Below are 27,993 nucleotides of genomic sequence, written 5' to 3'. Positions count from 1 at the left end.
GGAAGAGCAGTGCCGGCCTATCTACTCCCCGCGTGCCTTCAGTCGGTCCTCGCCTCTCACACTTACCCTCTGCTGGTTAAGTAGCGAGCAGCAGGGCTGTTCCTTGCAATGTTCCCAGCCGGAGAGATGTGGTCAGTTGTTACTGAATCTCCCAAATTTAATAGCACATAGGCATCCACAATAGATTTAGGGGGCTGCAGCTCCAAGGTCTAGCAGAGAACACGACAGGTCAGGGTTGGCCCAAGTTTTCTCCAATAAGTCATGAGGGAAGTCTTCTCAACTGCAGTGACCCCTGGACCTGAGCCAGGTGATGGCCCTAATCAGCGCGTAGATAATTCTAGTTTGCTTTGTTTTGTTTTGTTTTGAGTTTTATCGGGGTACTTAGAAAAGTAAGGTCAATTTACTCCAAACATTCACATCTCACCCTTGAAGAGAAGGGGAGGTATTGGCTGTCCCCTCAAGGCAACAGGGAGGCAGCTGCAAATGACATTCTCTTTCTCCACAACCACAGAACTGCTCAGGTGCTGAGGACAACTGGAATTCTGGCTTTTCTCCCACCCCCTGACCACAGGGACCCACCCTGGGGAGCATGGACTCCTTGACCAGCAGTTTCTCGTCTGAGTGGGTCTCAGGGTTAAAGATGGCAGGCCCTGGGAGGTTCTCCTGGACAGTCCCTCAGATTTCACCAAGTCTGTACGTCCAGATGGCACCTGATCACCAGGTGTCTCTACAGAGCCACACAACCCCTGACAGAGAAATTGTAGGCTCACTGCAGCCAATATCCCAGCTTCCCCAAACTGTCCCCAGTAGTATTAGCTTGCTTTTGTAGTGGTTTGAATGAAACAGGTAGTAAAAGCAAGGGTGTGGGATAATAAAAGTAGATGTTATAAGGAAAGAAAACATTTTAAGAACTCAGTTTGTTAAAAATAAAGTCATACCAGGTTTTCAAAGAAAGGCGGTGACTTAATGTATGTAGATTTGGGATTCCAGTAATACAGCGTATCTGATGGGGCAGCTAAGGCATTCCAGCTTTCATTCACAGTCTTTAAAAAAAAAAGATAGAAAAAAAGGCCAATCCAATTACATTCTATTCTAAGAAAAATTTTACACAGAAACATAAAACACATATTCAAGCTGAGTATAATAAAAACGATTCTTATTCTAGTCATGCAAAGGAGTTCCTTTATGCTAAGATAGTACCATGCTAAATAACTCAACAATACACACACACTGTGACAGGCAGCCTCCAAGGACTGCCCACTCCCCCCATTCACATCCTAAAGGGCTGAACCTAGTGACTCATTTCCAGGATTAGGTTACAGAAAGACTCTGCCATCTATGTCTCTCACCCTCTCTTGCTTTCTCGATTGCTCGCCCCGATTGAGCCAGCTGCCATGCTGTGAGCTATGCAGAGACCCACTAGCAAAGGCTCTGGCTAATGGTCGTGGAGAAACTAAGTCCCCTGGTCCAGCAGCTGGTGAGGCACTTGACCCAGCCAACACCACGAGAGTGCCCTTAGAAGTGCATCTTCCCCAGCTGAGCCTTCAGAGGAGCTACAGCCCCAGATGACACCCTGGAGCCTTGTGAAGGCAGAGCCACCCAGTTAGGCCACCTCTGGATCCACAGATCTGTGAGATAATAAATGCTTGCTGTTTTAATGCACTATGTTTTGGTGCAATTTGTTGTACAGCAATAGGTTATTAATCCCTATACTTATGAATATAACTTAAGAAATAATTCAGATTTGTACCAAAGGGGAAATTATTTACTCTCTGAAGATTTTGGAAAGTAGACTTCCAGGTGACATGGTCATTGGATAGCAAATAACAGCTGCTTTGCAGAAAAATTAGCTTGAATTCTCTCCATAGGCCCATTAACTCAGCCTCTGAATACATGTATTTAATCCAGTGCCCACGAAACTCCCTCAGACCACTTCCCAACAAGCCACTGCTGGGAGGGCACAGCATGGATATAATCCCCTTTGACCCCTCTCCCTGGACAGTTTGCTCTCTTGTTTCAACCCCAAGCCTGTCAGCAGTCCCTGGGTCAGCCTAACACAGAAAACAGGGAAAGAAATAACATCCAAAGGTCTCAAAAAATACTAAGCCTGGCCGGTGTGGCTCGGGGGTTGAGTGTCAACCCATGAACCAGGAGATCACAGTTCAACTCCCGGTCAGGGGACATCCCTGGGTTTCGGGCCTGATTCCCAGTGGGGGTGTGCAGGAGGCAGCTGATCAATGACTCTCATCATTGATGTTTCCCTCTCTCTCTCCCTCTCCCTTCCTCTCTTTGAAATCAATAAAAAATAATAATACTAAGCCCCGTACATTTTATCCCTATTTGTAAAATGCACAGAACATTTCATTTATTTAAGCAGTTTGGTGCTTTCTACTGAGTGGCTTTTACTAATTTGTTTGCTTGTTTGATTATTTATTTTTCAGCATCCAAATAATTGTGAGTGGTGCGCTCCACAACACCCCTGGCGTCTGAGAAAGGAGAGTTATGGAGAGCTGGCCAGGAATCACACACAACCTGAGGCCTCTCTTCTTGTCCACTTGTCTAAATTGGGGACCATCTGGGGAGTGTGGGTTTGTAAAAATGTGAGTCACAGGAGAAAGTGACGGAGAGCCACTCCCCTAGTTCTCTGAGGAGGGAGTAACAAACCAGTTCCTCTCTGGAGCTCACACCCCTGGCGGCCTCCAGGTCTGCAGGGATGACACAGAGGCTCTCGGGGGCGGGGGGCAGGGGGCGGGACCGCACCTCTATTTTCTGGTAGACCTCCTTGAACATCCCGGGGATGACGTACTGACGCTCCACCGCCTGGATCTCCTCTCTAGTTGGCCAAATATCCTTCAGAAATACCTGTTGTCCCTTCGCATTTACCCCTGGGGGAAAAATGTGTGTTAATGAGAAAAACTTCATTTAACAGCCCTTTTCTTTATTACACACACTTGTGTCTCGTTCTTCGCGAGAGTTAATGTCCTCTCACGGCAGTGCTGCCACTCAGCAGTGAATCCCGAACCACTGCCCGAGGAAACACAGGTCGGGTGTCTGAGAGCCTCTGGCCACAACCGATCACCATATAACCTTGCTTTATGTGTGTTTCCGTTTATAGACACCTCAGTTAATATATGTTGTTGATGAATGAACACTGAACTCACTGCCGACAGCACAGACTCCTACTTGATGAAGGCTCCTCAACAGGACACACATCACAGGCTTCCTGGGCTTAGGGACACCAGAAAGCACTTAGCACTATACTTGGGGGCCCTCTGAAACAGTGACATCACCAAAACAAAAATAAATAAAGCACAAAAATGCAAACAGCACAGCGTGAGTGGACCAGAACAGGACACTATTTCCAGCACGACAGCTAAAACAGAAGGCAGAGGGCTGCCCTGACTCCCCCCGGGAAGTGCACGTCCAGGGACTCCAAGCTTTCCCGCTGCATGCGCCTGTGCATGACCGCGGGAGCGTGGTGAGCACTGACTGTGGGGTTAAAATACATTTTAGTGAACAGGCAAATCTGCAAATATGGAATCCACATGCAATGAAGATCACCGGTACCTCTGAAGTTATTATTTCCTATAGATAAACGGAATGGGCGTTGTTTTCATATAATCTAATTTGCTTAGGATGGATTGAGGAGGGGATAGGAGGCAAGAAAACCAGAGGAAAGGAGACAAAGCCTCCTTTCCTCTGGATTTTGAGAGGTTAAACTATCTGAATGTGCTCCCCCGAGGACATATGAAAGCAATGCCTATCATGAGATTCAAACAGGAGGCAGGAAAAGGGCTGGAGAAGCAGCCAGAAGAGCACGCTCTCTATTACTTTCTGTATTTCTTTCTTTCTTGTCATTCCCTGCCCTTTAGTAAACTCTTATTATTTCAGTGTGTCTTAGCTGTGTATTAGGGAATAAAGGAAAGACTCCTCTCCTTCTCGTCTTACCTCTGGAAGTCCTAGGCTTCATTATTTATTAAGGAAAAAGCACGGTTTCTCTTCCAATAATAGTTTCAAATTCACTGGAAAAAACCTATAACCACATAAACAAACTCTTACCCAACGGCTCTTTCTCAAAGTCGATCTTGATGGTCCCGGCAATCGCATAAGCTATTACTAAGGGTGGAGAGGCTAAGTAGTTGGCCCGGGTGTTGGGGTGGACTCGGCCTTCAAAATTCCTGTTTCCAGATAGTACTCCAACAGCTACAAGGTCTCCCTGCGTAAGGCGAGAGGAAAATCAGGTCACCAGGAAGAGAGACTGCCCAGGCTGCTTGTTTCAGGCCATTTGCCAAAGTTTTCCCATCACCTGGATGTAGCTCTTTAAGCTTCCCTGTCACAGGTCCTCTCCTCTATAGGAGAGCACACAGGGGTGTCCCTGTGGGAGACACTCTGGGACAGAAGACTCAGAGAGGCATGTTCACTGGTTTCTGCTCATGAGAAAATACCAGGTAGGTCAGAAGGCAACGTTCTAGTTTTTTTGCTGCCTGGGGCCTAAGAGCAGGTGGGAATGACTAAACGTTGAAAGCTAGAGGAAGCCACGCAGACTTACATGGATTCTGCAGTTCATGCAAAGCAAACCTAATAGTATTTGCCAACGCTACAGAATTTATGGGACAAAAACCATGCCAACATAATTCAGTTTAGATCCATGTGAGTGAAGACTTCCCGGACTTGTAACCAGTTTTCAGATTATGAGGAACAAACAAATCTGGAGCCCTCTGGGGTAAAAATTTACATTTACTGAGCACCTGTGTCCAGGCGCCACACTAAACCTTTGGTGTGCATTCCCATCTCAGTGCTCACAGTCTATGACACAGGCACTATGATCATCTCCAACTTACAGGGTGAACACTCAGGTAAAGGAGGTTCATTACCTTGCTCAAGGCTATCTAACTAGTAAGTTTAGCTTGACTGCAAGGACCATACATCTAACCACATCTCCTGCTTCCCTGAATCTTCTTGAGATTACCAGCATTTTGGTCACACATCATATGACAAGAGATAACAGCTCTGAAGACCCACGGGTGCCTGGAATTACCTTCGTGATGGCTTCTACCACAGGTTCAGGCAAGGGCCCGCTGTTGCCAATGCAGGTCATGCACCCATAGCCCACAACATCAAACCTGGGAGCCAAGAAAACACAGGACAGTATTCTCAGTGAGCCCCCTGCTGGACCAGTTCCCAGAGACCACCGAGTTAAAGAGAAGAGTCGTGCAAGGAGCAAGTGCAGTGCAGTGCAGATCCTATAGAGTTTTCATTCCCAGGAACATTTCGATATATTATTCATCCATTCTAGATCACTCTATCAGACTCCTTTTTGAGTAAATTATAAAAATAAGTCTAAGTGAATAATCTAGAATTTTTAAAAGTTGAAACTAGATATGCCATTTACTGTCTCTATTTACTACGTTTATTATATAATCCCAAGGATTTCTGACTTTTATGATGCTCATGAAAAAAATCTGCCATCCAAATTATGAATGGGGAAGTTGGAGAAACTGTATCTGGCAACAAAGAACTAATTCACCTGAAGGAATGAGAACACTTTTAGCCATGATAAATACTGCTTTTCATACCAAAGGGCAGCCTTTTAGAGCAGAGCCAATGCTGGCCCATTGCAGAGAGAAGGTGCAGCACCCCACCAACGCACAGGCTGGGTCCCGTCCCCTGCTCTGCCTTCACGGGCACCCTTGTACGATGAACTTGTGCAACTGTCTACAGGAGGGCCCTACTCTGCTGGAAGGTAAGGATGAAGTCCACTCACCATCTGATGAAACTAAGTAATTAGGTACCATCAGATAAGCTTACATTTGTTACAGGGGACATAGCAAGATACACGGGGAAGATTACACAACAAAGGCAAGGGTGGACAAGAAAATCCCTCACCCAAGCTGCGACAGGTACGGCATGACTCCGCTCTCTCGCAGGTAGTAGGTGACCACACCACTCCCGGGAGACAGGCTTGTTTTGATGTAAGGCTTCACGGTCAGGCCGGCGTCCACTGCCTTCTTTGCTAACAAGCCTGTGAAACGATAAATGCAGACACGGTGTGGGTGGCCGCCTGCTCTAGGTGCCAGGGACAGTTCAGAAAGGCACTGGCTCTTCAGTCTGCACTTCCTGCCCCCGCCGGACAAAGCTCCGTTCATATGGGCACTTCCCGCTATTTCTGCTGCCGAACAGAAATCCAAAGCTCATGGCCCAAGGACATTCACACAGACAGTAAACTCACAATCAGCCAGGAAAATGAAGAGACAGATGTGTGTATGTGTGTGTGTATGCATGTGTTTTAAGGAATAAACCATTTAGGAATATATTATAGAATGAGTTTTTAATTTGGGGAGAGAAAGCAATCTTTCTAATTGTGTTTTATTTGGATGAAAATTCTAATTGGAATGGTCCTTTCTTAAAGTATCTGAATCGTGTACTGGCCGGTGAGGAACACAGTCAGTTGAAGTGTAAAGATCTAGTTCTCAGATAGTTCTTAAAGTGGGAGATCAACAGTTCCTGGGCCACTGGACCTTCACAAATACAAGTTGCAGGACACTGGGTGCTCTGTCTTAGGATGTATCCCAGAGGTAGAAGAGAAATGAGTGGGGGGGTGAGTGAAGACACCAAAAGCTACAGACGTGCTGGTGACTTGTCTTAAGGAAACTGGTTTGCACCAAAAATAGCTTAGCTGGCAACAGCCGATTTCTTGGGCTTGGTTTTCCTATGCACTGTCCACTTCGTAAGGAGAGGGCTGTTGTAACTCCATGATCTAAGGACATAAGAGGGACTGTAGGGGATGCTCAAAAATGTGGAAACTAAAGAGACATTGTAGTGACGAAACTCTGTATGTAAACATTAACCTGCATAAAAGGCAGGTGGGTTTCATCCACCAGTGCCTGTGCCTAACTCAGGTACCTGTGACACTAACTATAAGACACACTGAATTCCACTGACCAGAAAGCCCACCAGGGGTTGTACAGAGAACAGTCTGCAATGAGAAAACAGTTTTTTTTCCTTCTAAAGTCTGACAAGGTTCTGGGTTTTACCAGAAATTCATCTTTTTTTGCTTTCTTCTGCTTATTTTCTGTGTTAATTCTAAAGGCGATTATGCATTATGTGTTCTACTTTAAATAGTTTGCTTTGGACACTATTAACTGTGTAAACATTTCTGGGCCAATAAATTCCTACATCTGGAAAAGACAAGGTTCATGCTAAGCCCCTGGGTCACGTCTTGGGAGATTGCCACGCGCATGTCCACACGGCCATGAGGAAGGTTTCAAATGCACTTACCTGCTCCTAACATCACAGACGGATTACTGGTGTTTGTGCAGCTAGTAATGGCGGCGATGACCACAGAACCGTGAGCAAGGGTGAACTCGCTGTTATTATAGACAAACGTCTGATGGTCGTCATGGTGGTCTGGAGCAACCTGGAATCCTTTAAATCCTTGCTATAGGAAGAACAAAAATATATATATATATTTTTTCAAAAGTTCTCCCTTTAAAAGAAGAAATACTTTGGAAACTATAATTTTAAAGGCCAATTCTCAACAAAACATAAATATCTTAGCCAATAAACTCTGAAATGCTACAGAAAAATTAGCTTTCTTTAGTCTTTAAAAATCTTTACAAACGGCAGTCATAATTCTGAATCTGACTCTTGCTTTGAAATAAACAATTACTTCCTTTCTACCTAAAAACTGGAAATGCTAAAACTACAAATTTAGTTCAAAGTTAGCCTCAGTAGAACTCAATGACATTATTAGAGTTTAATGAACATGGACTGAGGTCACTGATTCTACCACATGGAAATTAGAAAACGGTGCCGTTTTGGTCAGATTCAACTAATCAAGTGCCAGGAAGGTGAAAGAAGGAGATGACTCTTCTCCCCGAGATCCGAGGACACCCTGTGGAGGAGCCGGGACATGCAGACAGGACAGGCAGGCAGGGGATGGAATGAACAGAATATACTTCTGATGTGAGAGAGTGTGAAAAGTTGACATGCTTTTAAAGGGTGGGCTCATTACATTTATAAATAGGTTCTCTTAGGAAGCTGTTTGGCGCCTGGCTAATGGGGGAGGCGTTAAGGACTTCGGGATGGAGGAGGCACCCCTCACTGGCAGGCTTAGGAAGTCATCACTGAGTGGGGTAAACAGAAGCGAGCACCAAGAACTGGAGGCCAGGGTTCGGGAGCATTTCCACCTGCCCTCCCAGGTACTTACCTTGGCTCCAAGGCAGCTCTCAAAGTCCTTTTTCATGTCAGACACGGCGACTTTGTCCTGAGGCCTTTTGGGTCCACTGCAGCAAGGCACTACTGTTTTTAAATCTAATTCCACCACCTGTCCCCAAGAAGAAAAGGAAATGTGGAACTGATGTCATACCCACAAAGAAAAAACATAAGCCCTGCCCGAGAACTTAACACACCACAACAATAAAAACAAGCTAAGCCACTACATCCAAAACCAAGGAGGTCAATGTTCACTTTAACTCTTAAGGGATAGATTTCCAAAGATGAAGAAGGTCACTTAGGTGGCACTGGACAGCAGGCAACCTTGCCACTCGCAGAAAGAAAGACCAGGGTGGGGACTGCAGCTGCTGTCCAGCATTTTCCACTCGCCCACCTTTGAAAAGCAGCTGCTATGTACTTTTTATTTTATTTTAAGTTGGTCTGGGATGGGTTTTCTATTGAAATGACATAGGACCCACTGTACTTGTTCTAAGACGGTTGGGAGGGATGAAGCCAGTAAGTCATCAATGCCAGGAAGTGGCCTCAGCCTAATGGGGCACTTCCTTCCCTCAGTGTACTGTCAAAGAGAACCAGGGCCCCACAGCCAGGGCGCCCTCTGATCCTGGCTGCTGAGAAACATGGGGGTTCGGCCAGCACCCTAAAAAATGAATGAAGGCTTAGTCATTGGATAAACCAGAACTAACTGCTATGTTCGCACCTCCATGTCTCTCCCCTCCCCATCTTTAATAATGATGAATGAGCTCAGCCTTTAAACAGCTCTAGTCCTTCTAGTGAAGCCCTTCCAAGCTCGTCTATATAAGAAGAGCAAACCAGTTGTTCAGAAAGGGGAGCACGCCCAACCCAACGTAATGGCCAGGAGGAATGGAAGAAGTTACACTGTTTTGTTATGTTTACGGTTTTGGATGCTTTGGCCTTTGAACACCCCGTTCTCCTGCGATGACTTGGCAGTGACTAATTTTCTGCAAGCACCCCTCCCCCGTCGCCTAGAAAAACGATGCAGTATTAAAATCAGGCCTTCAGGAAGAGGAAACATGCTCAGTGAAGGCGCTCGTACCTGGGCAAAATCGGGGTCCTGGGAGGAGTCGCTGAAATCCCGAAACATTCCTACAGCCTGCAGATACTTCTTAATGTACTTAACTTTTTCTTCATTGCGGCCTAAATGAGCATTTTAAGAGGTAACAAGCAATAGATGTTAATTTTTCCTGGTTAAAGACTATGAGCTACTGTCTCTAGCAGCAATTATACAAGCGACACCCATTTCACTTACACACAGTGGCTCTGCTGATACCACAGCGCTCAGGCTAACGGTCTGCCTCCAGCTGATCTGCTGTTCACTAGGGGCCATTAACTGACCTGTTGTTCCCAAGAAAGAGACGATGGGAGCCTACCCTTACCTATAAGCACTCCCCCCCCCTCTTTATTATGTTCTGCAATTAGGAAGATCCTAGGCCTCTGCACACCTCGGCCTCTGCCTTCAACTGGCCAGACTCAGCATTGCACACTATTATGGCTAAAGTAATAATCCCCCTCGACTCCCACCACAAGTCACCAGCTGTGAGCACCTCCTGTGTGCCCTGCACTGTGTGCTGAGGGTTTTGAATGTGTTATCTCAATCTCTAATCCTCTATCATGACCTTAGGAGACAACTACTGTTATTACACTCATCCACAGATGAGGAAACGGTGGCTCAAGAGGATTAAGTACCTTTTATAGCCAGTAAATGACAGAGCCCGAATCCAAACCTGAGTTTGACTCAAAGTCCAAAGTCTTAACTCATGATGCTGAACCACCAGGGACGTGACCTGGACGCTCTACACTGAATCACAAGACCCTGGCTGTAGGAGATAATGCTCGTGAAGTCTTCACGAAGGACATGCAGTCCACCATTTCTCTGACAGCTGAATAAGGCTGTTTGAAAGCTCGGTTCTTGGGCCCACAATAGATCAGCATTTTTTATTTGCCTGTTTCTTTGAACTGAATTGCAAAGATCATCAGCTTTCAGCATGGGCCTCACAAAAGCTGACTGTCTGAGCATTAATCTATGTGTCATGGCCTGTTGTTGGGCCCACTGCTCATTACATCCCATGAGGTCCCTTCATAGAGATGCACAGGCGAAATGTCTTACTTAGGAACGAGAATGAGCTCCACTTCTCTGAAGGGACATGCTTGTTTCAATTTAACAGAGGCTTCAAATATGGTGACAGATTGTTAAGCCCAGCGGCTACCTCTAGAGCCACAGAAATGAATCCTAGCTCTTGATGTATTTTGCAGCTTTCCTCCCTTTCCCTCCCATCTTGCCTTTTTAGGCTGACACTCTGTTCTTTCACTTATGTATCTTTTTCACTTCAAATTCTTTGGAGGTCAGGGAAGTATCATTCATCAATTTCAATGTGGTTGTATTTAATAAACACTTTTTTAAAAATAAGCTTTTGCATTATAATCTTAACTACTCCACGAGGAGGTGTCTCCTCAGGAAAGCCAGGGAGAAGACTCAGAGTCACTAGGAGTCTGTACGATTCTTATGAGACTCACTGAGATGTGCACCTAGCTCCTACTTTGAATGCCCACTACTCCTACTGCAATAGACACCTGTAGTAAACACGGGATACAATGAGAAGGCTGAAGCGTGTTCCTTTCTCCTTAATAACCCAGTTGTGATTTTAAGAGTCAGATGGGAAATGAAAGGTCTCCTCCATCTTTGTCACATAGAATGAGGTATTAAAAATAAAATTATTTCATGTTACCTTCTTGCTCAATATAACCCAGTGGCTTCCTAGAACATTTAGAATAAAATCCTAACTGATCATGTGGCCCACGAGACTGTGAGGATCTGGCCCCTGCCTGTCCACCCCCTGACCTCACCTTCCATGGCCTCAACCCTGGACTCGAGCGACACAGGTCCCTCTGTGGGTCCCTGAACACCCAAGCCTGTCTGTCTTGGGCCTTTGCAGGTGTGGATCCTCTGCCTGAAAAGTTCCTCCTCCCCTACTTCCCACAGCGTGTCCCCAACTTTACTCCAACACGGTTCAAGCTTCACTTCCAAGAGCCCTTTGCTGATGTTCTGTGTATAAAATACCACCTCAGGCTAGCCAACCACACCCATGCTTTCTTCTCCACTATCCTATAATTATTAAAAAACCACTGACATTCAGAAATGGCTTCAGACTCGGTCTTTCACTTCACCTGTTGGACAGCCAGCCCTAAGAGGGATGTCATGGAGTGGTGTCCCTGTTAGGAGCCTGGCAGCTTCATGTTTGGATTCTAGCTCCAATATTCATTAGCTCTGGGTATTTACCCCACCTCTCTAATCCTTGGTTTTCTTCCCTATTAGTTAATTAATCAATCAATCTACCCTATCCATCTGTAAAGATGAGAGCAAACGCATACGAGTGCCTGGCACGGGGCAGCCAGCCATCATCATCACTAAGATCACTTGTTTCATGTCAAATACCGAGGAGTAGAAGAGCAGGGCAACCGTCTGTGCTTCTAGAGTACCTGAGCTCTTGCTCCTGGCCATACCCTGTCTACCTCACGCCTTCTGAAATCCCAACAATTCTTTTGACTCCACAAAGAGAAGGACACATCTGTAAATCTGACCCCAGGGGCCAGTGGCAGAGGCGGTGCTCTGGTTCTCAGGGCTCCATGAAACTTTACAAAGGGCCCCTGCTTTTCACGGTGTTACACTTACCTGTCTGCACCAGGTACTTGATACTAACTTCGTCAACTGGGAAAAAGGCAGCAGTTGCTCCATACTCTGGACACATGTTGGCAATTGTAGCTCGGTCAGCAATGGACAACTGGGCTACTCCTGGCCCGAAGAACTCGACAAATTTGCCCACTACCCCAACCTGGCGGAGGTGCTGAGTGGCAGAACAGAAAGGTTTCAGAGTTGATAGACCATATCTAAAATGCAGAACTATCACCTATCACTTCGTAAGTCTTATAAACTAACCTTGTAAGTAAACAGAAACAGTAAGTAACCTCAATATGTTTTTGATTACTTTAAAAAATAAAACTTAAAAACTAATGACAACTAAATATAACATAGTATCCTGGACTGGATAATGAAACAGAAAAGGGACGTTAGTCACAAAACTGGCAAAGTTTCTAGTATCCCTAATAGTGTCATTCATCACAATGTCAGAGTCTTCACTTTGATAACTGTACTGTGGTTATGCCAGGTAACATTTGGGGAAGCTGGGAGAAAGGTAACAGGAACTTTCGGTATCATCTTTACATGAACTCTCCTGTAAATCTAAAATTATGTCAAAACACTTCTCCCAAAAAACAAGTAATGCCATAAACACAAATAACAATATTAAGAAAAGTTTTTAAAAATGAGAAACATTCTTTTTCTCTAATGAGATCGTTGGAAATGCCTAGAAGTAATAACAACAAAAAAAAAATTCTTTTAAACCGAAATAAATGATGACTTGTACTAGCTGAGTAAGTAAATGGTTATTTTCAAGGGTACAATGAACAAATTTCCTAAACACAGGTACAAGTCAAATGTAAACAAAAGATCCAGACAGTCTGATTCCCGTATCTTTTCCAAGCAAGCCCCTGGCTAAGGCTGGGCCCACAGTGAGGACCTGGCCCTACAGGAAGCCAGTTCCATGAACTGTGGACAATCACAGGGACAGGCTCTTTTGGTTATGTGAAATTTTGCCAAATTTTGTGTACAAGCCTTATATTATTCCACATTTGAAGAAAAACACACGGACCTCTATGTTAAGCTAGTGTGTTAAACAAAAAAAACAATTCCAAATTCCATACAGAGTCAATCAAAGAGAAACTTTTTTGGGCCTTTACCAGTATAGTGTCCATTCCAAATCCCCTAAGCCTCCAAGCTATACAACCAGAAAAAAATTATGTTTATGATAATAAAAAATTACTTTTTCAATAATCTTTCAAAATAAAACTGCCTTCTTTTTGCAAAGCAAGCAAATCACATTAAAAAAAAAAATTCCTAAAAGGGCTAATGAAATAGGGAAAAAACAGTATTTTCCAGTTTGGAGAAACATCCGTTACAACAATATAACTTATAGTACAGAGAAGGGAATTAAAAAATCCAATATTATTCATAGAAAAAGGTTGTTATTTACATATAAGGAAGACCTAAGGGGAAGATGTAGTAAAAGTGTAACCAGATGCATGGGAATGATTCTTACAACCTCAGGATAGTGGTTATTTCCAGGGACGGAGAAGATGGCATAAGCCATAAATACTACATTTTATTTCTTAAAAAAATATACGGAGAGAGCTCTGAAGCTAATATGGCAAAATGTTATCACCTGTCAAGTCTATGTAGTAGGCATATGAATGTCACTTTCCCTTCTGTGCATTTGAACTATTTCATAATTTCAAAAAGATTTTAGCCCGGCCGGGCGTGGCTCAGAGCCTAAGCATCGACCTAGGATCCAGGCGATCAGGGTTCGATTCCTGGTCAGGGCACATGCCCGGGTTGTGGGCTGCAGCCGATCAATGACTCTCTCATCATTGATGTTTCTCTCTCTCTCTCCCTCTCTTTTTAAAGATATATTTTAAAAAAAAAAAGATTTTAAAAGAAAAAGGTCCATGCAGCAACAGAAGAGTAAAATGAACATAATTCCCTAAGACTTAACCACATATTTCTCCCTTATCCTGCCTCATTTTAAAGTCACCATCATATGGTTTTCTGGCATTTCCAGAACAAACGGAGGCCTAGAGCCTGCAGCACGGATTTCCCTCCAAGCCCGCAGAAGAGGCGGCTTCGTTACCTTGGTGATGGTGAGCACGATGTCCGTGGACGTGACCAGGGGCTGGGGGTTTCCCAGCAGCCTGTAGCCAATCACCTGGGGCAGCACCATGCTGATCGGCTGACCCAGCATGACAGCCTCGGCCTCGATGCCTCCCACACCTGCGAGGGGCGGGAGCACAAACAACGCTTCCGTGAATTCTCGCCGTATCCCTCAGGCACCGTGCAGTATCATTAACAGGTAAGAAGCCCAGTTTCAACTAGTACAGAGCTGCGTTTCTAAAAGGAGCAATTATCTTTTCTCTATTTCCCGCCACAGAATTTTTAATGAGTGTTTCTTCGAGTGTGGGCCCCAAACACCTGTATCAAAACCCCCTTGATTCCACACCAAGTGGACTGGGGTTCGGGGATCTCCGCTTGTAACAAACACCCCAGGTGACCTTCACTTACGTACTCTAGAGATCCCTAACTCTTAGTCCAGTCCACTCTGCCAAACAAAGGCGTTTTTCTGGGCACTGGAAATACAGCAGCAAACAAAGCGGACAAAGAAACCTCTCTGACTCTTGGAGTCATGCAAATTCGTGCTCCTGGGATGTAACGGCACCAACCTAAATTAAGGGACACGCTTTAGTACAACGCATCTGGACGAACACTCACCCCAACCGAGAACGCCCAAGCCGTCGATCATGGTCGTGTGCGAGTCGGTGCCTACGAGGCTGTCTGGGTAGTAATATCCATCCTGATCAAACACCACTCTTGCCAAATACTCCAGGTTCACCTGGTGGATGATTCCCGAGCCAGGGGGAATAATCCGCATGTTGCGAAAAGCCTGGGAACCCCACTAGGATTGAAGAACAGAAAGAGCACTGAGGATGCTGACCACCCCGAGCGGCCCACCTCCCCGGCACCCGCACCCCTCCCTCGGACCCACACGCGGAAAGACCCAGCCGCTGGGCCAAACGCGGCCGGTACCTTCAAAAACTCGAATCGTTCCCGATTTCTTTCAAATTCCAGGTCTTGGTTCTTCTGTAAACTGTCCACCCTGTCAGAGAGAAAAACTAAACGTGTAAGTTTTAAGGCTTACATGTTATTTGTCAAACTTATTGGTGATGAAAAAACAAAATGGTAACTTTATCTGCAGGCTGCGGGGTGGTGTTACACGTTCATTCGCATGGGAAAGGAGAGGTAGTTCGTAAAAGTAAAACAAATCATTATTTCATTAAAGTGATTCCTACAATCCCTTTAAACATGGTGGGCAGAAAATATTAAGTGGATTTAAGTTAAAACGAACTCAATCACAATGTGTGCCCCCCAGGAACAGACTGGAGGCATTTATGATGTTATGATGCCAGCAGCTTGGATACTTAAAGAACCCTTGTTTCTCTGCTTCCTCGTGACGACACCTCTCTGGACTGCGCCATGGCTGGGCTGGCATTTTCATGTTTATGTTGGGAGACAGGGAGCAAGCGATGCCGGGAGGGACAGGCATTTACAGAATCATAATCTCCTCTCTGGAGCAGAGGTCCGTGAGGAGGACAGGGCCACCCGAGAATGTCTGGAAAGCCCAGACTGCATGCTGAGGTTTACTCCAAATCACTCAGTCCCTTGGGCATGACACTGGCGACGAGGGGCATCCAGAAACTTTCCCAGGATTTTTATAATCACACTACATTGTTTTGAGTCAAGGTAGAGTAAGCCATCATCGCAACTTTGCAGGTCAGGCACACGGGAGGCTCTGATAAACCGTACCTGGGATCGAGTGAACATGGGAAAGGAGAGTAAAATTAATAGCTAAGACCCAAGTCTGACTTCGTTACCAGTTAACGCTTATGGACGTTACTAGGAACCAGCCACTATTCTAAATGCTTTACACTTACTCTCTCACTTATTCTCCATAATGACCCTTTGAGTTAGGTGCAGCTAATATCCACAGTTTTTCAAAGAGGAAACTGGGACGCAGAGAGGGTAAGAAACTTGCTCGGGACCACACAGCTAGTAAAGGGGGGAACTGGAACTGAAACCCCAGCAGTCTGCCGCCAGTGTCGATGCGCTAACTCCCTGCTCCGCTCCGTACCGTCCTGTGGCCGCAGTTACAGCCACAGGCGCTGCCACGGCGGTGGGAGTGACCACCAGCACGGTAACGGCAGGAGCTGAAGTGCAAGGTTACGTCACAGGCGCCAAGTGCTTTACACACGCGAACTCCGCCGATCACAACAGCCCTCGACAGAGGTGCTACTATCACCCTGATGCAAAGAGGAAGCTGAGGCACAGAGAGTTTGGGTAATTTGTCCAAGGTCAGACGCATGTAAATCAGAGCTGAACCCAGGCCTCATGGTCCTGGGGCCTCCACTTTGACCTTCACGCTCCTCACCGCTCTTTTCCTTCACTTACTGGTGACCTACACAGCCCACCGTGTGCCACGCGGTGTGCAAGCAACACATGCACCGGCCACTGGAGCTCAGGCCTGGTGAGAGAGGCAGAACTCAACCAGGCGCTTTCAGGAGTGTGACCATCAATGTCATGATTCAGGAAACACACCGGGCGTGAGAGCACAGAAAGGGACAGAAACCCAGACCAGGCTGAGGAACGCCTTCCAAGAGGAAATGACGCCGATGCAGTCTCAAGGGTGAGGGGTCAACCCGATGAAAATGGGTAGGCACTGTGGGAAGAAAGGAACTGGAGGCGCTCACTATTTACTCTACAATAAACACGTTCAGTTACCTCGCTGGTTCCCACCCCCCCTTTTCTCTTGATGTGAAAACCCTCCAAGAACAGTTAGTAGTTTTAATGGCATCAATCCCTGAGAGAGCCTCACCTCGGGTCCCCCAACCATAGCCCATAGGCCAAATGCAGCCCAACAGCTGTGTGTTTGGCCTTCAAGCAAAAAATAATTTTTACATTTCTAAAGGTCAAAAAAAAATTATGTGAATAAAGGCAGAATGTGGCCAGCAAGCCTGAAACATTGACTCTTTACAGAAAAAGTTGGCTGGTTCCTGACATAGCGGATGGATGTCTATGAAGGCGAGTATGTTAGAGAAAAGCAAGAGAGGGGAATGGAGAAAGGAGAGAGCCTAGTATAATGGAACGAGGCAGGACACGGCCGCTGACCCCAGATCAGCGGACGCTCTGGACCCCCTGGGTCGGGTGCGGCTACTCCGCAGGGCACCCACCTCCTCCCCACTAGGACACGGAGGGCTCCATCCTTCCAAGTCCCACCTGTCTCCGCAGGTTCGGGTCCACATGCCGATGTACCTGGGGCATCTGTGTCAGGAATACCTCGGGCGCCACAAACTCAGCGGGAAAACCATGATGCTTGGTTTCCTAAATCTTGTCCTCGGCTCCGCCTGTCCCCATCTGATAACCTCCTGACCTCCTGTTCTCTACTTGGCAGCTATAGCCATCAAAGTCTTTATTCCGAAACAGCCTCCTCGCCAGTCTCTGTCAGTCTATTCAACCCACCTTTTGTAATGTCACCACACTCAGTTCCTAAAAAAGAGATCACGACCCATCTTGAATCTGCCAACGTCTTCCCGTTTTCTAAACAAGGCCCAAATCTATGGTTTAAAAAAGTCCTTCAGCCTTCCTTCGTAAGCCCTCTCCTGTGCTCCAGCGCAAACCTTCAACTCCAGACACACCGTAGCGCTCATGCTCTCCCCAGGCCTGTCCTCCTGCCTGCGCACACTCTCTTCTTTCAGCATAAAACGCCCTTCCTGGCTCTTCTCTCTGTGATAAACACCCTTCAGAACCCAGATCAAGTGACACGGTTAAGGACCTTCTGCCAGCTGGAGGAAGGATGACCTGCCCCTGCTCTGTGGTTACTACACCTACTAACCGCACTAAAGTTGTGTGTTTACTAATCTCTCTCCTCTTCTAAGCTGACCGGTTCCTTGGGCAAGTACTGGTACACAGTAAGTGTGTTAAACGGGCTTAATTTTTTTTTTAAAAAGCATCTTGGGACACCATTCTGAAACATCCCCTGCCTCTGGCGCCCCCACCGCTTCTGCTCTCTGAGTGCCTATGAACTAGCCGGTCGGTGAACTAACGCCCTGCCCTGTCGCCGTCTTTTGTCCTCTGGCCTGCAGCCCCAGAAGGGGATCCGAACTTCTCACAGCAGAGGCCGGGACAGAGCAGAACATCTACCCCAGAGGACACTGGGAACGTCAGTGTCATATAAACACCACATTTACAGGACAAGGAAAGTCAGAAATGCTTGGGCTATTTTGTGATCTATTAATTCCACATAAAAACCCTATTTACTTATGAAAATGAAACATCAATTGTGCTAACCTTGACTCAATGAACTAGTGCTAGTTAGTGATATGAATAAACAGTCCCAGAATTCAGATTTCTGCACCACTCGGAATGTCCCCAAATTCACCCAGCCTGGCTGAGCTTTTACTAAGGTCTCTGACTGTGGTGGCCTCGCAGACTATAAAGAGGAAATTTCTCCTTAGTGTCACAATTTGAATTCAGGTTTGGATGTATTTCAGTGTGTCTGAGTATTATATTTACTAGCACTCTAGAAATTCACAAACAGTACTTATAGAGGAGTTAGTTTTCACACTCATGAAATCTGGTCAGAAATTGTTACAATATTCTTGTTGAGATTTTTAAAAGTTATTTCTGAAATAACTTTGTAAAACTTTACAATGTGTTAGTTAGATTTTCAATTCCTAAAGATGGTGTGAGGGGAATTAATATTATTCAAACCAGGCAAAGAGCTTAGAAAGATTTAACTTAGAAAATCTACCACCCTACCACCTCTTACCCTGTTTTCTATTTCATTTCTGGAAACAGCTGGAAATAAGCCCACAGCATACAGTTCCACAAAGGTTGGGACATATCACATTCAATTCCTTACAAACATGAGGAAAGAGACTAGGGGTCAAACTGCAAAACCAAACTCAAGAAATAAAACAGAGCACCATCAATGAAAACACTTCTAACAGAAATGTTCTTTTTAATTATTAAAAAAAACATATTTGCTAGGTTTGGGTACCAATATTTTTCAGAATGTTTTCTGTGCTATAGTGTAAATGAAAAATATCCATATAAAATTAAAACCAGAGTTGATGGATGTGACAGTTTAAAAGAGTAAAAAAAAAATCACATCGAACTTGGTGATAACCAAAAATCATTAACTGCTTACGTCAGGAGCTCTAAGAATTGAGTCCAAAGACTTTAGACATTAAAACAATTTCAATTCTGTCTCCACTAAGCCAGCAAAAAGAGATCCATCCACACCGATGAGAGTCTCCAAGAAAGATCAAGTTGGCCAGGATTGTGTGAGGCTAATTTTTATAGCTTCTGAAGTGGAACTTTAGGAAAACATCATTAATTTCAAATAGGATAACATTTTGTGCATATATTTTTAACTCTTCCTTTGAAATCAAAACATTAAATTAAGCTCATGTGATTTGGGGGGGGGGGGGGAAGACCTATTGCCTAAAGCTGGGTTTAGAGTCCAAAGGAAAGAAAGAGCTGGCAAGCATCCAGTCTGTTTGTTCCAAGAACCGTCAATGACGGACAAAGCAGGTCCCTTTACTTCGGATTTATCTGGTTATCTGGTTTGGCTATTGGCAACGTCAATTGGAGAATGACCAGTTTTTACCTTTCTCTTGAGGTTGTAATGGCACCTGCTTAAATCCCTAAAGAAGTAAATAATGGTTTCCTTTTTCCCTTTGAATGGATTGTTTCATATTATTAAATGATGTTTTATTATAAAACAGTAGCTTCTTATTGTAAAAATAAAGAACAATTACAATCCCAGAAACAACTGCACCTCGCTTTTAATCTTTTAATCTCTGCATAACTTTTCATCCAGCTGGGATCACTCTCTATATGCCATTCACCCCTGGCTTGTTGAGCTACATGACATAAGCAGGGTCCAAGTGTTATGGAGCACAATATAACCGTAAAGTTACCTAGTAATTCACTTGAAGGACATATTATAATAAATCATTCTCCTTTATTTTACATTTAGAATTTAATGTAAAATTCCAGGTTTTCATTATTATAAATAATACCTTAATGAACACTGTTAAGTCATTAAGCTTTTCTCCGTATCGGTACCAGGTAAGCTTGGAAGCGGAAATTCCAGGACAAAGGTTATCACAGTTTCTAAGGATCTGGTTAGAGGTTGCTTTCATCATTTCTAAATTACAGCGCCATCAACAGTGCATAAAAGTGTCTCCTTCATGGCACCTTTATAATTAATAATGTTTATTTTCTAATCTTAATTATACTGATAAGAGAAAATGGATCTCAAAAATTAATGTTTTTATGACTTGTAAAGGCTTTATATACCGTTACCACTGGCATTTTCTTTTATTGTAAAATGTCAACTTTCCTTGCCCATGTATCCACTGGGTTTTACTATTTTTTAACAACAGATTATACACACTCTTTTTGGAGGACGTTGTAGATATATTTTTAAAATTTATTGGGGTGACACTGGTTAGTAAAATTATATAGGCTTCAAGTGTACAATTCTATGATACATCACCTATATATTGCATAGTGCGTTCACCACCCAAAGTCAAGTCTCCTGTCACCATATATTTGACCCCCTTTACCCTTTACTACCCCACCCCCCTTTTCCTGTCTGTGTCTGAGTTTCTGTTTCTCTTGTTTGTTCATTTGATGCTTTGTTTTATATCCCACATATGAGTGAAATCATGTGGTTCTTGGCTTTTTCTGTCTTCTTTCTCTTAGCATGATAATCTCAAGGTCCATCCACATTGTCACAAATGGCAGCATTTCATCTTTTCCTACGGCTGAGTATTCCACTATAGATATATAGATATACACACACATACACCCACACATATATATGTACTGTATCTTCTTTATCCAGTCCTCTATCAAAAAATACTTCAGTTGTTTCCATGTCTTGACCACTGTGAACAACGCTGCAATGAACATATATCATTACAAATAAATGTTTTCAAATTTTTGAGGCAGATACTCAGAGGAGGGATTGCTGGGACATATGGTAAGTCTATTCCTAATTTTTTTAGTAACTTCCAGATTGTTTTCCATAGTGTCTGTACCCGTTTACACTCCCCCAGCAGTGAATGAGGGCTTCTTGTCTCCACAACCTCTCCGGCACTTGCTATTTCTTGTCCTGTTGATAACAGTCGTTCCAGTAAGTATGAGGCAGTATCTTGTGGTTTTGATTTGCAGGTCCCTAACAGTTAATGGAGCTGAGCATATTTTCATTTACCTATTGGCCATTTGTATGTCTTCTTGGGTGAAGTGTATGTTCAGGTTCTCTGCCCATTTTTTAACTGGATTGTTTGTTTGGTGTTGAGTTATGTGAATTCTTACATATTTTAGATATTAACCCCTGATTGGAGGTGTTGTTTGTGCTCATCTTCCGTTCGATTGATCGCCTTTTGTTGGGTTGATGGTTTCTTTTGCTGTACAGAAGCTTTTTAGTTTGACATAGTCCCATTCATTTATTTTTGTTTTTACTTCCTTTGCTTTTCGGGTCAAATTCATAAAATCGTAAGACAGAGGTCCATAAGTTTGGTACCTCTGTTTTCTTCTATGTATTTTATTTTTTCAGGTTTAACATTTAGGTCTTTATCTATTTTGAGTTTGCGTACGGTGACAAACAGCAGTCTAGTTTCATTCTTCTGCATGTGGCTTTCCAATTTTCCCAGCACCATTTATTGAGGAGGCTTTCTTTCTTTTCTCCATATTTTTGGCTCCTTTGTCGGAAATTATTTGGCCATATGTATGTGGTTTTATTTCTGGGCTCTCAATTCTGTTCCACTGGTCTGTGTGTGTGTTTCTGCCAATACCATGCTGTTTTTATTATAGTAGTTTTGTAGTATAATTTAAAGTCGGGGAGTGTGATACCTCTGGCTCTTTTCTCTCAGGACTGCTTTGGTCATTCAGGGTTCTTTGTGGTTCCATACAAATCTGACGATGTTTTGTTTTATTGCTTTTCAAAATGCCATTGGGAGTTTGATGGGGATTGCACTAAAATATACTAAATCTGTATATTGCTTTGGGTAACATAACCATTTTTTTAATCCTCACTCAAGGATATTTTCTCCATTCATTTTTTAGAGAGAGTGAAAGGGAAGGAGGAAGGTGGGGAGAGACACACTGACTGGTTGCCTCCTACGCCCCCCTGACCGGGGCAGAGGAATTGAACCTGCAACCCAAGTATATGCCCTTGACTGGGAATTGAACCCAAGGTGCTTTGGTGCAGGGGCAAATGCTGTACCCAGTGAGCCACACCGGCCAGAGCCTCTGTGCCTTTTTATTGATGAATTCAGACCATCATTGATTATTAATGTATGAGGATTTTCTTTTTTTTTTTCTTAAATATATCTTTATTGATTTCAGAGAGAGGAAAGGCAAGGGAGAGAGAGAGAGAGATAGAAACATCAATGATGAGAGAGTCATTGATCGAGCCCGCAACCTGGGCATGTGCCCTGACTGGGAATTGAACCCCGATCGCCTGGATCCTAGGTTGACGCTCAACCGCTGAGCCACGCCTGGCCGGGCAATGTATGAGGATTTTCTACAGCCATTTTAAACCTTGTGTTTTCTGGTAGCTCTGTGTCTCTATTTTTTTTTTTTTCCCTTTGTGCTTCTGTTTGTTATTTTAGTTCGGTGGTATTCTATAATTTTTTCCTGTTTCCTGTTTTTTATGTTAGATTTTTATTGTTGTTGTTACCATTAGGTTTATGTAAAAAAAAAAAAAAAAGATATACACAGCAGTGATTTTGCTTCTGGCTGCATCTTATCTCCACTGCCCTGTGCAAATTCAGACCTTTACCCCCTCCTCTTTTATGTGTTTTTGTTGTCACTAATTATCTTTTTATGCTGAGTTCATTTCCAAATTGCAGTAGCTATATCTTCTCTTTTTAAAAATGTTTTTACCTCTTACTTTATGTTATATTTAAGTGTATAATATCCTATTCTAAATAAGGACTGCAATTTCCTGTTACTGTCTGTCATGAGTCATCTTAGACATGTCTGTTTCAGGTAACCTCCTTCAGTATTTCCTGTAATGCAAGCCTTGTGGTGGTAAATTCCATCAGCTTCTATGTCTGAAAAAGTCTTTATTTCTCCTTCATTTCTGAAGGACAATTTTGTTGGATATATTATTCTTGCCTGGCAATTTCTCTCTTTTGATAGTTTGAATATTTGATTCCACTCTCTCCTAGCTTGTAGGGTTTTTGCTGAAAAAATTCGATAATTTAATGGGATTTCTTTTACAGGTTATTGTTTTCTTTTCCATGGCTGCCATAAGAATTCTTTGTAATTAATTTTTGACAGTTTTAATATAATATGCCTTACAGAAGGTCTTTTTGGGTTGAGATAATTAGTGTTCTGCTAGCTTACTGGATTTGAGGATCCAGATCTTTCCATTAGCTTTGGGTCGTTCTCAATGACTATTTGTTTGAATAGGCTCTCTGTTTCCTTCTCCCTCTCTTCTCCTTCTGGCATACCCACTATTCTCATATTGTTCTTTCTGATGGAGTCAGTTCTCATAGAGTTCTTCCTTTCTCTCTTTCTTTCTTTCTTTTCTTACTCTCAAATCTCTTTTTTCTTCCATCTGTGTAATTTCTAGGTTTCTATCTTTGATGTTACTATTGTTTCCTCCATCTAGTCAGCTCTTTTTCTTAAACTCACTAGTTCACTCTTCATTGCTTTCATTGAGCTCTTCAGCTCCAGAATTTCTATTTGGTTCTTTTTTAAAGTTTCAATCTCTTTGGTAAAGTACTCCTTTTGTTCACAGATTTTACTTCGGAGTTCATTAAACTGCCTGAATTTTCTTGTATCTTGTTGAGTATTTTCAGAACTGTGATCCTGAATTCTCTGTCATTTGAGTCACATATTTCCCTGTCTTTATTTTCTGGAGATTTTTCATTTTCTTTCTGAGCTGCTTTGTTACCTTGGTTATTCATGGTATTTGATGGGATATGTCTCTGACTAGACATTTATGGGAATGAAATCTGCCTTTTTAAAGAGTGTTTGGCACTTCTTCCTTTAGCAGGTTGATAGGAAGAGGTCTTTCTTTTGCTTTTGTTTTCCAGTAGGTGGCAATGATGTATGATTTTATTTTCTCTTGAGCTTCTTGGGCTTTTCGGATCTCTGCAGGGCAGTGGAAAACGCCCAGTATTCCCTGCGGAGGCAGGTGTCCCCTGTCACCAGGTCACCTTGGTCTCAGGGCACCACTCTCGTGGGATAAATGTGATGGGCAATGATGTTGCAAGCCGGTGAAATCACAGCGCTGCATCCTGCAACTAGATGCTGCTGGCAGCACTGTACTGTCTGAGCTATCCCAGGTGCCTCTGCTATACTCAGCTGTGATGGGTCAGGGCGGGATGGGCTGACAGAAGCCAATTTGTGCATGTATGGCTTTGTTCTCCTCCCACTAATAGCAGCTGCCGGACCTCTGCTGCTGGACCTCTGTATTTCCACATATCACTGGGATTAGCTGCAGTGTGTCCTGCTGCTCAGGGGGGAATGTTTCTGCTTCTCCAGATCTCAGGGCTGCAGATGCTGTGCTCTGTAACCCAACAAGCAATGCTACAACTTCTGCCGAGGGCAGCTGCAAGAGGAAGGTGAGGCAAGGCAGTGAGGCTCTGTGGCTTTGTTTAGTGCCTGGTAATGGCAGCTGCTTATCCACAGCTGCTCCACCTGTGTTCTGTCTCTGGCATTACTGGGTTTAGCCGTGGTATGTGCTGACCACTCAGGCAGGAATGTTGATTCTACCCCTCTACTCCTCTGGACTACAGAGTGTGCCCACTGTAACAACTCCTCTCCAGCTCCTGAGTCCCCGTAGTGAGCTCCAAGCTGCATCTGTGACCCCAATCTCTGTTCTTCCCCTTTACCTCCTCTTGTTCGCTGACTCACTCACCTTCAGATGCTTCAATGTGTGGATCTCTCAGATTGCCTGTGTGTTAAGCAGAGAATCCTCTGTTGAGTTATAGCTGTTCAACGTCTAACTTCAAGGGGAGACCAGAAGGACCTCCGGTGAGGCCATGCTGCTGACAGCACCTTCCATACACTCTTTATATATTAAGAATATTAACCCTTTGTCATATTTGTTGCAAATATTTTTCAAGTTATTTCCTGTTCACTTTGAAGTCATTAAATCTGTAAAATTTTCCCTTTTTGTTTATTCATTGCTTCAAAATTTAGATATTTCTCATCAATGTAGTTGACACATATATTCTTGAATTGTCTTCTAAACTTTATGATTTAATTTTTTAAATATTAATGCTTTAATTCATATGAACTGCTCCCTCTATCAAATTATAAATTTTCCCAGCATTATATGCAGAATAATGATCTCTTTCCTCACTGATAATTGATAGGAACTTTACCTAGCCATACTTCTAGGTTAAGATACCAGCCTTCTAGCAGGACCTGGAAGCCTTCCCTTACGTAATCTTGCAATTACTTCTATAAAGTATGGATGTACTCCCCTCTACCTCTGACTTTGGACTTGACTGTGTTACTTGCTTTGATTAATGTCCTTGTGGCTAGAAGTAATCCTATGCCAGTCCTGATCTAGGCCTCATTATGGGTTCCTGTTTGCCTTCTTGAGCCTGTGAATAGCCGCTTTCTCCTTCAGCCAGGGCCCCAAAAGAAACACACATGGAATGGTGCTGTCCCAAACACCCTGCAGATGTGCAGTGTAGTGTCAGCAGTCGGCCCTGCAGATGTGCAGTGCAGTGTCAGCAGTCAACCCTGCAGATGTGCAGTGCAGCGTCAGCAGTCGGCCCTGCAGATGTGCAGTGCAGCGTCAGCAGTCAACCCTGCAGATGTGCAGTGCAGCGTCAGCAGTCGGCCCTGCAGATGTGCAGTGCAGCGTCAGCAGTCGGCCCTGCAGATGTGCAGTGCAGCGGCAGCAGTCAACCCTGCAGATGTGCAGTGCAGCGGCAGCAGTCGGCCCTGCAGATGTGCAGTGCAGCGGCAGCAGTCGGCCCTGCAGATGTGCAGTGCAGCGGCAGCAGTCGGCCCTGCAGATGTGCAGTGCAGCGTCAGCAGTCAACCCTGCAGATGTGCAGTGCAGCGGCAGCAGTCAACCCTGCAGATGTGCAGTGCAGCGGCAGCACTCGGCCCTGCAGATGTGCAGTGCAGCGGCAGCACTCGGCCCTGCAGATGTGCAGTGCAGCGTCAGCAGTCGGCCCTGCAGATGTGCAGTGCAGCGTCAGCAGTCGGCCCTGCAGATGTGCAGTGCAGCGTCAGCAGTCGGCCCTGCAGATGTGCAGTGCAGCGTCAGCAGTCGGCCCTGCAGATGTGCAGTGCAGCGTCAGCAGTCGGCCCTGCAGATGTGCAGTGCAGCGGCAGCAGTCGGCCCTGCAGATGTGCAGTGCAGCGGCAGCAGTCGGCCCTGCAGATGTGCAGTGCAGCGTCAGCAGTCGGCCCTGCAGATGTGCAGTGCAGCGGCAGCACTCGGCCCTGCAGATGTGCAGTGCAGCGGCAGCAGTCGGCCCTGCAGATGTGCAGTGCAGTGGCAGCAGTCCAGCCAGCCAGGGCAGGATGAAGCAGAGCTGCCCCACTGCACTCAGATCAGTTTGCCTCCCAACCAACTTGGAGATGTGTACGAAATAAATTCTTATTGTTGATTGCCACTGAGAATTTAGGGTTACTGGAATAATTTGGGGGAAGAGGGAATGGAATGTCACAAACAACAGAAGGAAGAAAAAGGAAAAGAGAGGCATAGGCATTACAGAGACCTACATGGAGAGGTGGAGATAGCCAGATAGGAAATAATTACTTGGGATCAAAAAGAGAAATAAGCATCCAGTGGTTAAAAAATGCCACTACCAAAAACCAAAACTCTTAAACTCAAACACATACTAGCATTTATAAACTCTCATGGCAGAAATTCATATGAGTGCTTTACAGCCAGACTTCAAGCTGAATTTAAACACAGGCCACTCACCCCAAGAAGTAAATAGGAAAAAAATTATTTTTTTAAATTTATCTCCAGCCCCCCAAAAGCATCTTCACTGGAAAATCTATATTCAGTTTGAGTTTTCTTAAATATACGTTTTAAATATTTTCTTCATTTATTTAACTACACACACACAAAATAGACTTATACTCCAAAATTTTGTGCAAAGCAGAAAAACCAGGTATTCATCTTAATTTCTCACCTCCTATTGAAATCCACTTGGATGGAATGATCAATTACAAGATCAGCAGGGCAGACTGGGTTTATTTTCTCTGGATCTCCTCCTAACTTTTTCACAGCATCACGCATTGCAGCAAAGTCTACCACGGCTGGCACACCCCTAAGAAAAGAAGGAATTAAGCAGAAGATTAATCTATCAAACACGTGTAGTTTTTCAGCTTTTGTTCCCACTGACAAAATTGGTAATGAAACTCTCTCATTAGTGGAGCTAATGAGTGACTTAGAAAAGTGAGTTTCTGAACACATTTCCTTGAGCAGAAATCACATAAGTAGTAAGTGCGATGACTGAGTGGTATCTCTATATGCAATTTTATCACTGCATTAAAGTTAACAACCAATATGGTCTAAATAGAGAAATTATGGGAAAGCAGGTGCTTAAAATCTCAGGAATTTTTACTGCCATGACTGTTTCCCATTCATATGGAGGCTGACAAAGACCTGGAGAAGACACAGGAACACATATTCCACTTCAGACCAAACTTAAAGGAATGGGTAGACTGGGAATCAAATTTATAAGTGAATCCTTCCTTTTTATTATATTAGAGTATAAAGTTTGGGTGTCTTCCTCTAGAAAAGTAAAATTTGGTCTCTAGGAGGAATAAATTAACGTCATTTAAAAATGGAAAAGTAGTGAGTGCTATCTCGAAAAAGAGGTCAGATGAGGAGGATTCCGGGAGTAGCAGGATGTGAACTGAGGCTTAACAGCCACAGGTCAGGCCCTGTGAACTCCGTATCACCCCTCAGGGGACTGCATATCAGTGTTCAAGCATAGCTGTTGGAAACCCATTTCCCTGAGTGACAGGACATGTGGGGAAAAGATTTCAAGATAACTTCACTCCTACTT

General features: G+C 44.2%; 1 protein-coding gene across 2 annotated transcripts in view; it reads right to left on the bottom strand.

Annotated features, from left to right (window-relative positions):
- ACO1 (aconitase 1) overlaps nucleotides 1–27,993 on the bottom strand; it is a 60,122-nt gene that overhangs the window by 10,589 nt on the left and 21,540 nt on the right. For both annotated transcript variants that reach the window (XM_081150472.1, XM_081150473.1), the window contains exons 4-17: nucleotides 27,112–27,249; nucleotides 14,945–15,014; nucleotides 14,630–14,813; nucleotides 13,995–14,134; nucleotides 11,924–12,095; nucleotides 9,290–9,390; nucleotides 8,210–8,326; nucleotides 7,279–7,438; nucleotides 5,887–6,022; nucleotides 5,039–5,123; nucleotides 4,060–4,216; nucleotides 2,761–2,885; nucleotides 939–1,043; nucleotides 67–209 (exon numbers count right to left, since the gene is read on the bottom strand). In XM_081150472.1, coding sequence (XP_081006598.1) covers nucleotides 67–209; nucleotides 939–1,043; nucleotides 2,761–2,885; nucleotides 4,060–4,216; nucleotides 5,039–5,123; nucleotides 5,887–6,022; nucleotides 7,279–7,438; nucleotides 8,210–8,326; nucleotides 9,290–9,390; nucleotides 11,924–12,095; nucleotides 13,995–14,134; nucleotides 14,630–14,813; nucleotides 14,945–15,014; nucleotides 27,112–27,249 — 1,833 coding nt within the window. The remainder of the gene's footprint in view (nucleotides 1–66; nucleotides 210–938; nucleotides 1,044–2,760; nucleotides 2,886–4,059; nucleotides 4,217–5,038; nucleotides 5,124–5,886; nucleotides 6,023–7,278; nucleotides 7,439–8,209; nucleotides 8,327–9,289; nucleotides 9,391–11,923; nucleotides 12,096–13,994; nucleotides 14,135–14,629; nucleotides 14,814–14,944; nucleotides 15,015–27,111; nucleotides 27,250–27,993) is intronic.

The sequence above is a fragment of the Miniopterus schreibersii genome, assembly GCF_964146895.1.
Source record: "Miniopterus schreibersii genome assembly, chromosome: 11".
NCBI classification, from domain to species: Eukaryota; Metazoa; Chordata; class Mammalia; order Chiroptera; family Miniopteridae; genus Miniopterus; species Miniopterus schreibersii.
The sequence above is the reverse complement of the archived record's forward strand: the minus strand, read 5'-3'. Positions and strand labels throughout refer to the sequence as shown.